Source organism: Python bivittatus, unplaced genomic scaffold (genome assembly GCF_059951505.1).
Source record: "Python bivittatus isolate LINGU-HERP-01145 unplaced genomic scaffold, Pbiv_v1 ctg000070_np1212, whole genome shotgun sequence".
In the NCBI taxonomy this organism is placed as follows: Eukaryota; Metazoa; Chordata; class Lepidosauria; order Squamata; family Pythonidae; genus Python; species Python bivittatus.
Genome location: NW_028277034.1, coordinates 7,070,621 through 7,086,860, shown reverse-complemented (window position 1 = coordinate 7,086,860; position 16,240 = coordinate 7,070,621). Strand labels below are relative to the sequence as shown.

Sequence of the window (16,240 nt, the reverse complement as noted above, 5' to 3'; positions counted from 1 at the left end):
TTGGCCATATTGTCTTGGTAAACATCTGGAAGGCACAAGGATTAGGGAAAGTTGACTGTTCAGTCCTGTTAATAACAATTCTAATTCTTTTACGTTGTGAGTTTTAAATCCAGTTTTGGTGTGTTCTTATGAAATCTCATTATTGGTCCATAAATTCACTGTTGTAGCTAAGGCCGAAGTCTGCCATTATTATGGAGACTTGTTAGTTGACTTATCAATGTCCAACCTAACCTGCAGGGTTGTTGACAGTGGAAATTGGAGGAAGGAATGCCACATACCGTAGGTGAACTTGAGCTCCTGGAAACAGGGAGAATACAACTGTAGCAAATAAATAAGAGAATTATAGCCAAAAGATGAAATAAAGTACGAAGAGCCATGCTATATCAAACCAAATGTGTGTCTAGTCAAATATTCTGCTCCTGCAGTGACCATTCAGATTCTTCTTGGAAGGGTACAAGAAGCTTTGTTGGAATATTCTTCAGTTACTGGTATTTAGAGGCATACTATATATGATACTGGAGCTGAGATAATATTTGGCCATTTTGACACATAGCTCTTTGAATCCTTATCCTCCATAAATTTATCTAATCCTCTTTTAAAGCTACTAGATTTGGTTCATAACTGCAGATTCTGCTATTTAACTGTGGGATTAAACAACTAAAACAGTAGTTAAATATGTAATAAGGAAGTGGAAAATATGGGAAAAGAAAAAAATATGAAGCAAATTATGAATATGTTTGAGCTATAATGGGAAATTGTTCTGTAGTTGGTACAGGATATTACAATAACTACAATAAGGTACAACCTTATGATTCTGCGGAACTGGTTACAGGCAAGGCTCTTGTTGGCTGTGTTCCTACCAAAAGGTAGGACATTTATTTATTTATTTATTTATTTATTTATTCATTCATTCATTCATTCATTCATTCATTCATTCATTCATTCATTCCTTAGATTTAAATCCTGCTTTTTATTTAGGAGCTCAAAGTAGCATACATAGTGCTTCTTCCTAGCATTATCCTCACAACAACCCTGCAGGTAGGTTGGACTGACAGATTATGACTGGCCCCAAGCTCCCAGTGGGTTTCCAGGGCTAAGGGTAGGCTTAAACCTGCATCTCCCAGTGCCAGTCCCACCCCTTAGCCACTGCACCCAAAATGGGGCATTCTGGAATGGGATAGGGAGATCTGTTGGATCCAAACTCCCTCCATACTACAGTAGGTCTAAAATAAGTTCTGAAACAACTACCAGCTCCAGCGTGCTGGAGATAATTGCTCTCCCATCCAAATAAATGAAAGTGAAAACAATAATACCATATTTTACCCATTTACCCATTATGCCACATACCCCAATGGATACTTTTGTTTTGGGAAAGCTTGGAATGCAGCAGTGTAAAAATAGGCAATCTTTTGGGGCTGAGAGTCTTACACATAATTTTGAGATCATGTTATGGGCTCTCCCATAAAGTGACTGCCATGGTAGAGCTTATACTCTTGTTGACGTGACCATTAAGAAAACATTTATTTACTAGGAAGCAAACTGCTGACCTTGTTCCTTGTCTCCCTCTACCCTCCCACTATATCTCATCTCTATCAGCCTAATTTACTTTTGGATATTGCTGGGCAGATGGGCATACTTAAATTGGTCGCACTTTTGGATGATCTCTGGTGGGAGCGGGATGGGGGTAGTGCATCCATCCTTGCTCTTCTGGACCTCTCAGTGGCTTTCGATACCATCGACCATTGGTATCCTTTTGGGTCGGCTTGGGGAGTTGGGGATGGGTGGCACAGTTTTGTGCTGGTTCACCTCCTTGCTCCAAGGCTGGTCCCAATTGATAGGGAGCGAGAGGTCCAGTCCACGGCCCCTCCTTTGTGGGGTGCCACAGGGTTCGGTACTTTCCCCACTTCTTTTTAATATCTACATGAAACCACTGGGTGAGATCATCCACCACCATGGAGTGAGGTATCATCAATATGCAGATGATACCCAGTTATACATCTCCATCCCAGGTGATCTGAGTGATGCTGTTTCCACCCTTTTGCGGTGCCTGGAGGCTGTGGGGGTCTGGATGGGGAACAACAGGCTTCAGCCGAGCCCTGGTAAGACGGAGTGACTGTGGGTTGGGGGCTCCTTTGGAAGTTTACCATCTTTGGTTCTGGATGGGGTCGCACTACCCCGGACAGACCCAGTGCGTAATCTGGGGGTCCTCCTGGACTCACGACTCCTGCTTGAAGAGCAGGTGGCAGTCGTGGCCAGGAAGGCCTTTGCTCAACTATGTGTTGTGCACCAGTTATGCCCTTTTCTGGATCGGAAGTCCTTCCAGTCAGTCACTCATGCTTTGGTCATCTCCTGCATAGACTATTGCAATGCACTCTACATGAGGCTACCCTTGAAAAGTATCCGGAAGCTTCAGCTGGTTCAAAATGCAGCCGCAAGGGCAATTTTAGGTACATGTTTGTGATGGAATGGCATGGGACTGGAAGGGGGGTAAAGAACGTGATCTCGTCTCCAGAGCAACACACTGGAGATAAGAGGTGAAAGCTGACGCACCCCTAACATTCCAGGAGATAGTGAATTCCTGTTCCTGGGAACTAGCCGGCAGTCTGAGAAGATTCTGTAAGCAAGCACTAGCTAATAAACCTTGCTGATTGAACCTGCACGGTCTCCAGGAGTTCCTTGGGCTAGGCCTGACATCAATCTTCTCAGACTCATTTTTACCTTCGAGTAGAAGGAGTAACATCATGACTACAGATCCACAGGGAGCTAATTTGACCCCTCAAATGTTAGCAGCCGCCTCCTCCATAATTGACGTGATGGAATGGCATGGGACTGGAAGGGGGGTAAAGAATGTGATCTCGTCTCCAGAGCAACGCACTGGAGATAAGAGGCGAAAGCTGACGCATCCCTAATATTCCAGGAGATAGTGAATTCCTGTTCCTGGGAACTAGCCGGCAGTCTGAGAAGATTCTGTAAACAAGCACTAGCTAATAAAACTTGCTGATTGAACCTGCACGGTCTCCAGAAGTTCCTTGGGCTAGGCCTGACGATGTTACACCTTTACTGCGTGAGCTGCATTGGGTCCCAGTTTGCTTCCAGATCCAATTCAAGGTGTTGGTTATCACCTTTAAAGCTCTACCTGGCATGGGACTGGGTTCCCTTAGCGACCGTCTCACCCCCATTATATCCACCCATCCCACCTGGTCAGGCAGAGAGGGTATGCTGCAGACCCTGTTGATGAAAGAATGTCGACTGGCGGAGTCCAGAAAGAAGGCCTTCTCTGCCGTGGCCCCTGCCCTATGGAATCCTTTTCCTCCAGCGGTGAGGCAGGCCCCAACTCTCTTGTCCTTCTGGAAAGCAGTCAAGACCTGGCTTTGCCAACTGGCACGGGGCGAAAAAAGGGACAACCAACCCTGGGGGTGGCTAGCACCTTGAAGATGCTCCCATATGTTAACATCTTACTGACCATCAACATCTTGGAAGATATTATTTGTGTATGTGTTTTATTCTATTTTTACTGTATTTTATATTGTTTTTATTGTATGTTAATTAATATTTATTGTTGTTTTATTGTGAACGGCCCGAGTCACTTTTTCATGAGATGGTGGTATCTAAATTTGAAACATAAATAAATAAAATACTGCTAAACAGCCACTGTTTGGCTGTACCCATCCACCATTTATATATTCTAAGAAATTCTGTTAGGATGGTCCAGAGGCATTCTTAATGCTTATTTGCTCTGAAGCATGGCAATATTTATTATTTAAAATTTAAAGAATCTGAAAGAAATAAGGACGTTTGATAGGTTCCAAGTAGAGTAATAGTAGGCACATTGATGTTGCCAACCATTCCAGTCTGTGGCAGATGGGTCAGTCAGGTCAGTCAGATGGGTCAGTCAGGTCAGCTTGTGAGTGTGAAATTGTGTTGTTTGATTGCTTATGTCACAATCATCCAGTGTTATCTAATCACAACACATTTATTAACCAAGTTGTTTTTTTAGTTCATTTGTATTGTTTTAGGCCCACAGTACAGTAAATAGAAAGATCTTTTAATGAAACACTATATTTTTAGAACCATTTTCAACATTTAATTTCTAAATCAGTCAGCAAACACATTCAGCTGAATTTTGACTTACAGTAGCTCTAGTAACATGAATTGCCCTTAAATTAATAACAACTCACTTTATATCAGTGGATCTAAATATGACCAACCTTTAAAACATGGCTGATTTATGGATGAGTTTCTTTTTTATATTTTATACCAACTACTGACTTGCTCTTCAGTCTTTTTGCTAAGTACTGTTCTTATTATGATTTTGTTTTTCTTTAAAAAATGGTTTATATACAGAACCAATTTGTTATTATTAAAATTCTATGTAAGGAACATGCTTGCCCGGCTTTTTAAAAGAAAAAGATATATAAGAAGGAATAAGATACACCTCTCAGAAGAGGAAAGGCTATACTGTCACATTAGCATTTTTTTAATTAGACAATTCCACTTAAGCTTTAGAAGAAATGTCCTAATGAAATATTGATTATCATAGTTCTTCTTAGCCTAGGTTCCAAGTCAAATTTATCTAGACTTCAGAATATACTCTTCTGGCAGTTATTATGTGTGCTAGGCATCTGTTCATCTGGTTAAAAAGATCTTCAGAAAGTCCTCTGGCAATGTGTTAAAATTTATAACTAATTTAATTTGTAGAATTTAAATTTCTGTTATATTACTGAAAATGCTCTAAAAGATGATGTAGCATAGATTTTACCCAAACGCTTGTAAAGTAAGATGACTGTAAGAATATGTGCCAAAAATAATTAAGTGTACATATGAATGGTACATTGTTTTGATGCAGTACTGCTTATGGTACATGGTGTTACAGGTCATGGCATGGCCCAACCATCATTCTCATGCCAGTGCATTCTGTACCAGCTTTAGCTTCTGAATGTTTTCAAGGGCAGCCCCATGTACAGCCCATTACAATAGTCCATCTATGAGGTGACCAAGGTATGAGTTACTGTTAATAAAGGCCTCTGGGCCCAGGAAAGAGTACAACTGGCACACAAGAAGAACCTGTGCAAAGGCCCTCCTGGCTATAGCTGCCCCCTGCTTCTCAAGCTAGTGAGTCCACAAGGACTCTCCAGATTGCACCCTAGACCCAAAAGAGGTAGTACAACCCTATTCAGGGCCAGAGATGGAAGAACTCCAGCATCAAGAGGCTTGTATGCCCACAACCACTCCATCTTGCTAGGGTTCAGTCTGAGCTTCTTCCTCCCCATCCACTGTATAGCCTCCAGGCACCAGGATATTACTTCAACAGCATCACTTGGCTGGCCCAGGTATGCGAAGTATAACTGAGTACCATCAGCCTACTGATGATATATGATCCTGAACTGGCAGTCTCATATAGATGTCAAATAGGAGGAATGAGAGTGTTGAGTCCTGAGGCCCCCTGCAAATCAGTGGCATCACATAGAGCCTCTCTCCTCTTACCAGCACTGACTGGAACCAACCAGGGAGAAAGACAAAGAACCACAGTAACATTGCACTCCCCACAGTTGGTCCAGAAGGATACCGTGATCAATGGTATTGAAAGCTGCTGAGAGATCAAGAAGAGCACTTTCTACATCCTAGCTCTTCCACAAGTCATCTACAAATGCAATCAATGCTATCTCTATACTATGACCTAACCCAAAGCTCAACTGGCAAAGGTCTAGATGCTCCATTTCCTTAAGGGTACAGTACTCTATAATTGTAATCCAGCCACCTTCTCAACAACCAGGACAGCCATCAAATTGGTTTCCATCCCACACCCAGGTTTCAAGTCATATTGCCATGGGTTCAGACAGAACCCTGTAATTACAGCTCTACTATTTTTCAGCTATGTTCCTCTAAAACAGGAGGTTGGAGACTGGATGTCAGTTTTCCAGTTATACTGATTCCAGTCTGTCTGATGATCTTTATTGTGATTACTGAGAAAACAGGGTTTACCTGCATGTTAATAGAGCAGAAATAGTAATTAGGAAAAAAACCCTGTAATCCATTTTTCAATCCTGTACATGCCTATTTAAGGAGTCCCCACAAAGAAGACAGAAAAACATTTACATCTTTGTTATTTTGAGGGCAGTGGAAAGGAAGGATTTTCTTCTAATTGCTTGCAGTAGATGACATTTTTTTTTCAGTTCTAACACCCCCCTTTTCCCCTAACTGCTTTCTTCACAAGCTGCAAAAGGGCAGATAGTTCTTATCAGAGGAATGGACCTGATCATGACCAGAAGCCTTGCGAAATTAAACCAAGATCGCAGACAATCCACGCCTAGTGCATAGGATTGCACTCACCCTGAGTGACAAGCTATATACATTAATGGCATCTCATATTGTGAAACATTGGTCTTCCTCCCCTTAAAGGAAGAGAAATTTAGGGACTGTTTCTGAGAAAATAATGTATTTTGTTTTCTGATTAGAGCTCGACCTCAGCAGTTTTGAAAAAAAGAAAGTATTAACATTAGTTCTAAAATTTATTCCAAGATGTCCTCCCTTGACTGTGGCAACAAGATTTCAATTGTGTGTTGTTATTAATAATTACAGAGGAGAAAGTAATAGAGAAGCATACTTGTACTGTTTTGCAGGAGCAACTTGGATTTCATTGAAAGGGAATAATAAATGTGTCTGAGCTCTGCAAGGGTGAGTTATTATACTTGCATTATCATGAGCCCAGGCAAAATTAATCAGGTGGCTGTACTGCATCTTGATATCTAGTATTAATACCTCCCTTATCTGTAATTTAAAGTTGTTGCGAGCAGCAACACAAGTCTTGTTGCTTTCATAGCAGTTTATAAATCTGGAATAGACATCTGTACAGTTAGATTTTAAAAAAAATACAATCTAGATAATGTCATTGCCAACTCATTGTCTTCTGTTTATGACTGGGTTTTTGTGGCAACTATAAAAACCCAATTTGAAAACGTAGCTGCTATGAGGTATAGAATAGGAAAGTGCTGTGAAGAATATTTAAGTTTATTTTGCCTTTAACTGATAACTTTTGCTTTGCTTTTTGTCTCTTAAGGCAGTAAGTAGTTTTTTCTGTTTAAAGTACAGAATTCCTGAATTGAGCTCACCCTGCACTTCTCCAGTAATTATGTTTCTATAGATCCCTTCCTAACTGAGGATTACACTCCATACATACAATGAAGAGAATTCAGATTCACAAAAGCTTACACTCTAATAAATACATAGTTTTACAGTGCCACATTTCTGTTTTTTTAGTGTGAAACAGCATTTACTAGCTTAGTCTGCTCCACCAACAGGAAGTATCATTTAAAATGTTGATGTAATAAGATCCATCAATGTTCAGTTTCATGAAAGTATGAAACCTAGTTCATTCAAGTGATAACTGTTGTGAGAAAGGGTTTGCACTTAGTCCCAGCCTATCTTCCCTCACCTTAGCATGGGCTCTAAACAAGGTCCAATTGTGACCCAGGTTTTAATATCATATAATTAGTGAGTTAATGAAGAGAGTCTTAATACCTGGAGCTTCCACCTTACTATAAGGCTGGATTCTTACCCATTCTTAGATGCACATGGATCTTTTCCAGGATTTTTATTCAACCTTTTATCCCTTTTCTTTCAGGGATACTTGACCTTGTTATAGTAAATGCTTCCTATCAGATCCCAAAGAAATAAAACACCTCTACCAAGACACTAATTAGTCTCCTTTTTGTAACAGTTAATTAAGCTGATTGCATTTTCCTTGACTTCTATCAATTATTTACATATATATGGCAATCATTTTCCATTGACACATTTCCATATATAAGTACTACCTATAAATATTATTAAAAAAATGAATACACACATATATAATGGATATCAGTCAAGAAAAGTGTAATCATCTTATGTTTGGGCAATTAATACTGTTTCTTTCACAAGTTTACACTCAAATGTTCTTATTTCATTTGAATGTAGCATATGAATTGCTTCGTTTTCTTTCCTTTTTTATACCCCTGTTTAACTGCATTTTTGTAACAATATATTTAGGTATTTAGTTAAGATATCAATATTCTAATACAGGTTTTCAAGCAAAACTAATTATGGTTCTGGCAATCAGGCATATAAACTTATTTTGAAAATTAATAGCTGGACATATTGATGTTAGAATTCTAACCTGTAGCTGTACAGCTTATTGGATGGTGCTTTGTGAGCAACACTGTCCCACAATTATACTTAAGTGAAAGTGCTGCTCTGTTGTCTTTGAATTGATTTATGCAATTTATCAATATGCAATAATTTACATATTGTAATAAATCAATCGCAAGGTTAGATATACAGTATTGTAGGTGTTGAACTACCCCTCCCTCCCAAAATGAGAGGCTCTTGCATTTGATAATTTTTCACCTTCTCCTCCTCCTGTCTAAATTAGAAAACAGGATTAGGAAACCTGTATTAAGACAGCTTTGTTGTTCCAGACAACTATCACAATTATAATATTTTATTCCTTTTTATTAATTTCTCCCTTGCATTACATAGATGCTGAATATTCCATTTTGTTCCTGAAATTTGTGTAGACCTGTACTGTTATTATAAACATCCTTTTTCATCTGATCAGCTTAAAAATATAATGTAGCTCAAGTATGTATTTTAAAGCATGTGACGGAATTTAGATAGAAAATAATATTTGACATTTAGATAGAAAAAAATAAAGTTCATTTCTTTAGGTCAAAACATGAAAGTTGAGAATTACTGTATAACTGAAATCAGACAGGGAGCCAATTCACACAAAACATTTGTCAGATTGGTTGTTTTCTAAGGAGACACTAAAATTGCAAAGTTGAATTAACCCTTAATATTTCTGCTGTTTTTTCATGTAGAATATAAGCTCAGCTTTAAAAAAAATGAACGTTTTAACGAAGCAGAAACTTATCAAGATCATATTTATTATGAGAGTGATTAATCCAAGTCTTATTTGAATTGCCTTTAAACATTAATTTATCAAAAGGCTGACAGATAAGAGAAATGCCAGGCCTGGTTTAATTAAAAAGAGGAGTGAAATGAGACCGGCTATCCTGTACTCCAATAGCTCTTCTGTGGAGATTCTGCAGCAATCTAATATGTACATAAACACTGACATCTAGCGGTGGCATTATGTTATCTCATCAGGACAGTTCCATGGTTCAGTGATGGCCTGATCTGGATGCAGAGATCTGAAGTGCAGTGAAATGTCTGTGCCTCTTCCTTTCTTAAGTACTAAGACTAACCGTCAGAAATGTCCATCATAATCTATATCAGAATGGGAAAAATGTATCATTTTATTATTTGCGTCACCCAGAAAAATATCTGCGGCCAACTTTGGGCACAATGCTTATTAAGTGTGTGCGTGCTCATGCACATACGTGCTCCTGTCTGTCCCTAATTGTGGGGCAGACATAGACGCACACACACATAACACGCACATCCCCTGCTAATGCATTTCTGTCATCTGAATTCTCAGTTCGAGCCTCAGAAGCCAAGTCGACCAACAGAATTCAGCCATGCAAACCCAAGTGAAAGGCTGAAAACTGTTGTTTGAATTATTTCTAGGTTCTGCACCTGAAGAATCTTTATATTTTGTTTTCACTAGAGGTGTCGCCATATCCATGAATACTACCTATATGCCCTGCAGCAGAACTGTGATTAAATTGAAATGAGCTGCAGTGAGGAATCTCTTGTTGGGTCTGAGATCCTTTGACTCTTCCCCCTTTGTGATATTTTACTAACCAAAATTGCCCTTTTCCTACTGCTATTGCCACACATGGCAAGATATCAATAGCCTTATGTTTCTTTTAAGTGATAAACAAGTGGAGAGAAAAGGGACTGGCTGAAAAAGTCACATGGGGAATATAACTGAATATTCTCTTTCCTCTGTGCAGCTCTGCTTCATTTCAGTTAACAAACAACACACCAGGCAAGTGAGATATCCTTGCAAAAGCTGTAGTTGAGTCTTAGGCACAACTTACATTCTGTGAAACTGTGGAGGCTGGCATTTGTTTGGGGCTCTTTAGAGTGCCATTGGGCGGGCACCATGTCTAAATTGGAAGACTGGTGTCTGTGCATTAGGTCATTAGGGATCCATTGGATTGATATGTTTGAACTGGACCCTTGGGCACTTACCATCCATGGATCCTGCAGAGCTAATTTATTCCCTAAATTCACATTTCAGCAATGAATGAATGAGTGAATGCTGTTTATTTTGGAATTTGTGTTTGCAGAGGAAAGAGATTTGAACATTTGCTTCATAATAGCTATAAATACAGTCAGTATTGCCCTATACATGGACAGGAGGTTTGGGGAGTTATCTCAAAGAGACCTGGGGCATAAAAGCATCAGAAATAATATTTACCTAAAAGAAAGACTACTCTGCCCAGAAAAGGGGGAAAACTCCCTTATGTTAAGGTCCTGTTGATCACATGGGAAGCAACAGGAGGGAGCCTCTATCTTCCTCTGGGATGTTGGCTTTGACTTTCCAGCCTGGCCAACAGCCCAGGGATTTCCTGGTGCTCTCCCATGCAGAGACCAGCCAGGTCTGACTACATATTAGTTTCTTTAATCCAGCCAAGGTCAGGGTCATGCTAATCTTTAAAATGGGATGGTCCTTCTAGAATAGCTAAATGTGTGGTGAAGAAGGACAAGAGTTTTGTATGTTTTCCTGATTGATTTTTCATTTGTGGAAGGGTTGCTTTAAAATCAGGGGCATTTTTCTTTCAAGTGAATGGGGTAAATATAAGAGAAATTTGCTCTCTTAGGCAAGATAATATGGGGATTGATCTTGTCCCCATTAGCCCCTCTCCCAGGTTAGGCTCTAATTCAGTGTTCTTCAAACTTGGCAACTTTAAGATGTGTGGACAGATGTTGGTTGGGGAATTCTGGGAGTTGAAGTCCACACATCTTAAAGTTGCCAAATTTGAAAAGCACTGCTCTAATTGACCCTCCTTCTCCAAAATGCAAAAGGATTCATTTTTCAGGCTTAATGTGTTCAAATCAAGAACCAAAGAAGAGCTATAAAATATGGGGATTTGGATGGTTTGCTTCCAGGGATTGTTATCCAACAAAACCTTATTTTATTTATTAATTTTTTTTACACCGCCTCAATCCCAGCAACTCTGGGTGGTTCACAAATACAAATACAGAGAACAATAAAATAATAAAAAGATACTTCTGATTTTTGGTTGATTTAGATTCAGTGAAGTATTCTGTAAACTCAGGAAGTATCGAAGTGCATAGAGGAACCTATGATATGGCCAAGGTTTCTCTTTTCATCATGTTTTGACTTCTGGTTCTTCTACTGAAATGTGAGCAGTTGAAATGTTTTTTGGGTCCCAAAATATATAGTTCAGCATTTCTTGCCATCTCCATCAAGTCCTGAATCAACCCTTTGAGGTGATGCTAAGGCAGCTTTGAAAAGAACCCAAATGTATATTGGCCTGCAATACAAAACAAAAGAGAAACACTGTCCTAGTCTAGTGAAAGCTCTGTGTCAATTGAAGCCACCCTAGTGCTTCTGGAGGAAGCAGTGGGGAGGTCTTCTGTATCATGCAGCCTGCTTGGCTTCTGGGCTGGACTCAGGCAACTTCTGATGGCTTATAACAGACGATTGCTTAAATATGATCGCATGCTGTGGTATGGGACTATACTCTGCATTTATTACCTGGAAGATGTAAATGGTGATGGCATGGTGGCATCTACAGGGTCCCCCCCCCCCGCCTCCAGTTGGTTATATTAAAATATAGGGTATCTTACCACATGGCTCTTTTGCCTAGAATTCAGAGTTTCCATGGCAGCAGTGCCCTATTGACAGTGACATATGGACAAATGTCCATATTGGGCACAGAATACAAAATGGAAAAGCTGTCATTTGGAAACAGTCATGCCCCAATGTGATAAAGCTGCATGCACATTTGTTCTAAAAGTAACGACCAATTAGTATTTCCCAATTGCAATCTGCCATGAATGTATTAAGTTCACATAACTGACCTTGAGGTATTTTGCATATATTTTATTATCTATTTCTGCAAAAGGGATGTCAGCAAATGATTGTTCTCTCTTACATGAAACTGAGTATACTGCCTTGTTTTTACAAAAATGAAAGAAGAATAGGAATTTTAGCAGTTTTGACACAAAGAAATGTGACACTAAGGAAGGGGTAAGAACACAGCAGAATGGAGGTCATATATTATAGATATTAGCATTGTTATAATATTGCCATTGCATGTATAAATATATTACATGCCACTCACAATTTAAAGTATAACAGCTTGAAACATACATACTGCACTTATTTCTGCACTGTGCAGCAGGTGTTGAAATGAGTATTTTGGTGTATGTAGAGTCTATATTGCAAAGTTGCCCAAAGAGGAGGCATCACTGAGCTGACCTAGGGGGATTTCAAAAAACTAAGGAGGATCAGACCTGGTCAGTACTTGGATAGGAGATCCCTAGGAAATCTCAGGGCTGTAAGCTGGACTGGAAAGTTGGAAAATAAACACCAGAAGAAGGCAGTAGCTAACCACTTCCATACTGTTGCCTAGAAAAATATATGGATGTACTCACTGAGTCACAATGGATCAAATCTGACTCAAAAAGGATGTACATTTTTTTTATTTCCCCCCCCAAAAAAATATCGAGGATGAACCAATGGGTGCTTCCAAGTGAGGCTGTTATTGTATGATTGCCTTGCCTCATTCATAGAACTTTAAAGGACTGCCAATGTTCATTGCCTTTTTGCTTTTAACCTTCCAGTGTTTTATCACAATCTTTCTTTGTTTCCTTTAAAAAACATGTAGGAATGCAAAGACTGAACAGCTACACAATACTTTCTAGTGGTAATAATGCCATCCCATCCAGTGTCATCAGCTGGCATGAAAAACAGCAATTGCTGGTCTTAAAGTGTGGTAAGGCAGGCCTGGGTGAGTGTGGAGAGGTGCCAGGAGCAAAGGCAAGACAGAGCTGTCTTTCAAGCTACCTGAGTTGGCTTTGGTCAGCAATGCAGAAGTGCTCAATTCCAGCAACCTGTCACTTGCGTGATTTCTAAATATGGCTCTACTGATGTCCTTGAAGACTAGTAGACCTGTGTCAAAAAATAGCTCAGTAGGGCAGTGGAAAGATGCAGGATGAAGGAGGCAGAAGCTTGCATGGCACTTCAAGAGACCTCCCTCTTGTTTCATGTTTGGACAATTCTCTGTCCAGCTAGTCAGATGAGCTATTTTTGGACATAGGTTTACCTCTGCTAAAAGGGAAACTGGCAGAACTCTTTGTCAATTTCACCTCAGCTCTCAAATGTCCCACATCAATTAAGTGCCCCAAGTCTTGGCAGCCATGGCCACAGTTGGCAGCACCTGAAAGCATCTCATGGAATATGCAAAGTGGGCTTGTATTTGCTGCAAAAGAAATTGGAAGCTTCTTTTTTTTTTCTCTTTATGCACTTTTTCTTTCTTCTTCTTCTCTTTCTTTACTCCTTTTACTCTTTATTAGTTTGTGTTAGTTTTTATGTTTTTTGTAAAACTTTTAATAAAGTTTATTAAAAAAAAAAAGGAATATGCAGTGTGCCATTAGAGTAGCATGGCCTCCCTTCGAGTCATAAAGAGTAGAAAGCACAGCCATGCAGAACCCCTTGTCAGCAGAAGCAGCAGGAAATCTTTAGTGTCCTTATTTAGCACAAAACCAGCAATTCAGCTCTTGTCCAGCTTGTATCAGTCATCAGCCTTCCCCCTTTTAAATTATGTTTTTCTTACAGACAGATCTACCAGCCTCTTGAAAGAGGACCGAACACATTTAATAACAAGTCTAACGATTTTCCAGAAGATCTGTATGCCACTGGATATAAGGAACCCTATAATGCCTGAATGCCACTTTATGATGTTCAGGCATTACATGGGCAGATGTCTTTGCAGAAACCAGATGTCCCGTTTTTTCTGCAGCCCAAGATAAATGGGGATGGATGGCTGTTCCCAGTGACCGGAGGAGAGGATATGCCCATATCATAGAGCATTTGTATGTCATATTCTGTGTTGAGAGAAGACAAAGCACTTTAGTTTAAAACTGTAACAGCTAAGGATGAATTTAGGCTGCCTCCATGGTGGGCTGGGCATGAGAGAAGGGCTAACTTGTGAGGTCATGTCCTCTAAAAATGATCAGGGGACAACTTTGTGCTGCAGTTAGCAGGACATCAGAATGAGCCCACAAAGAATTCCCAACTGCTTTAATTTCTTTCTTCCTATGTGCTTTAACTTGAATTAATCAGAAAATAATGATGAATAAATAGAGGAATTGTATGTATGTATATGTGTGTGTGTGTGTGTATGTATGTGTGCATATATGTGTGTGTGTGTATGTGTGTGTGTGTGTGTGTGTTATAATTTTAGAAAGATCAAACTTATTTTGTGGGTGGAACAAAGAAAAAGGGGGTATGAATAGTAACAAAAACTGGGAACATGAGAGAGTCTTCCTCATTTTCGAAATAAACTACCTTCTTTCTGACCATTACAGACAAACAGCAGATAATATTCTTAGCTTCAGAAATATAGAAATCAATCATTTTTTTACAGAAAAGTAAGATCTCAGAGGCCATGGTGAAATGTGTGGAGCTGTTTTCCACTGCTTATTCCCTCTGATTTGGACTGTTTTGGAATCTTTCAGAGACGTGTTTCTTTCTATCTGGTAACAGTGCTTTGAAAAGCACTGGGAGAGAATATACGGTAGAAACAGAACTGGAGCAGACACTGGGGAAAGCTTAAAACTGCAGCCATTCCTTCTTTCTCCTCCTCTTTCATTTACACACCCACATCACACTTTAAGGCACTGGCATGCATGCATATACGCTAGTCTCTCTTTGGGAAGAAGACAGAAGACAATGTGCAGAAATGAAAGGATACTCTGGGAATGAGCGAGAGTGAGACAGAAGAAGCAGAGCTTGTAAAAAGGGAGGAGCAGGGGGCCTTCTTGGGCTGTGTCTTTCATGTGCTTTGTTAGTGGGGTACGATGCCCCTGCAGTCTGCCTGGAGCTGCCAGCCCCCATCAGCAAGAGATGGAGGCAGAACTGGTTATTGTAGGGTAAGTCAGAACGGGTGAGGATGCGGTGTGTCAGTTCAGGATGGGTGTTGATGCATGCATGTATCTGTGTGAATACATATGTGTGTATTCTCCTACAGGGCCCTGGTTGTTCATTCTCCTCTCTGCATATAACTAAGCATGTCATTTCAGCTCCTGTATGCCCCATCCTTGTTGAAGGGAGGGTTAAGGGAGCCAGCTTCTCTGGGTGCATTGTGTGGCACTCTCTGAGGTCGTTGCTCAGATTTTATGTCAATGCGCTGCCTGCTTGTAAACAATGCATTTGCTGTAATGAGGTAAATAATCACAGTGCAATTTTGAAGGTGCAAGTTAACACACTGCAAACAGGAAGGCTGTAAATATGACTTGAAAGGTGTAAAGACAAAATAGTTTGCTTTAGGGGACATTTTGCATTATTTTTCACTAAGAGTTTTTAAGTATAAGGCCCAGATTCATTGCATTATTGATAATTTTATTTAGAGCAAATCTTCCCAAAGAAATGACAACAAAACCCGTTCTGATGTAGACAGTGTCACATAGTGCAGGCATGTAGGAAAAAAATTGATTGAAAACCTTTGAGCCTGGTTAATGGTGTTAAGTTTTATTCCTTTCCATATACTATACTGTGATTATCTAGTAGTTTTAATACAGGGAACATATTGTTGAAAAGACTCTAATGTTGTGATTTTATAAGGAAGTAGTGTATATATTTTCTTAACATGTCCTCTGGAAGAATAGGTTAATTAGTAACAATTTTGTGGGCCATGGTAAATGTACAACTTGTACTTCACAGATGTTTATCTAAATGGTAAAGGTAAAAAGTTTATTTTTTGTGAGAAGTTACTTAATATGTATTATATAGCACAGAATTCTAAAGAATAAATATAACTGCCCTTTAAGAATGTTACCAGATTTCTTACTTTGTATGTAGGAATAGCACATATATAGATGAGATACAGAATAAAACTATACTGAGAGAAACAAAAATATATTGGGAGACAGAATTAGGGGACCTACAGCCCTTTAGGGGCATGCATCAAGGCCAATGTCAGAGAAGTTGGAGTTGTCACCCCATAATTTCTGGAGAGCCATTGATTCCACACATTTTGCTTAAAGTGCATTCGTATGGCTTGACTTTAAGGACTTGCTATCTGATTCCTTATACTTGGTG

General features: G+C 39.6%; 1 protein-coding gene across 2 annotated transcripts in view; it reads left to right on the top strand.

The window, feature by feature from the left end:
- FAM149A (family with sequence similarity 149 member A) overlaps positions 1–16,240 on the top strand; it is a 61,294-nt gene that overhangs the window by 4,988 nt on the left and 40,066 nt on the right. The window contains exon 1 of one of the 2 annotated variants that reach the window (XM_088131498.1): positions 14,794–15,072. The exons of the other annotated variant lie outside the window; for it this stretch is intronic. Within the exon in view, the coding sequence (XP_087987624.1) occupies positions 14,978–15,072 (95 nt within the window). The 5' untranslated portion in view covers positions 14,794–14,977. Of the gene's footprint in view, positions 1–14,793; positions 15,073–16,240 lie in introns of those variants that run through there. 2 annotated transcript variants of the gene reach the window in all.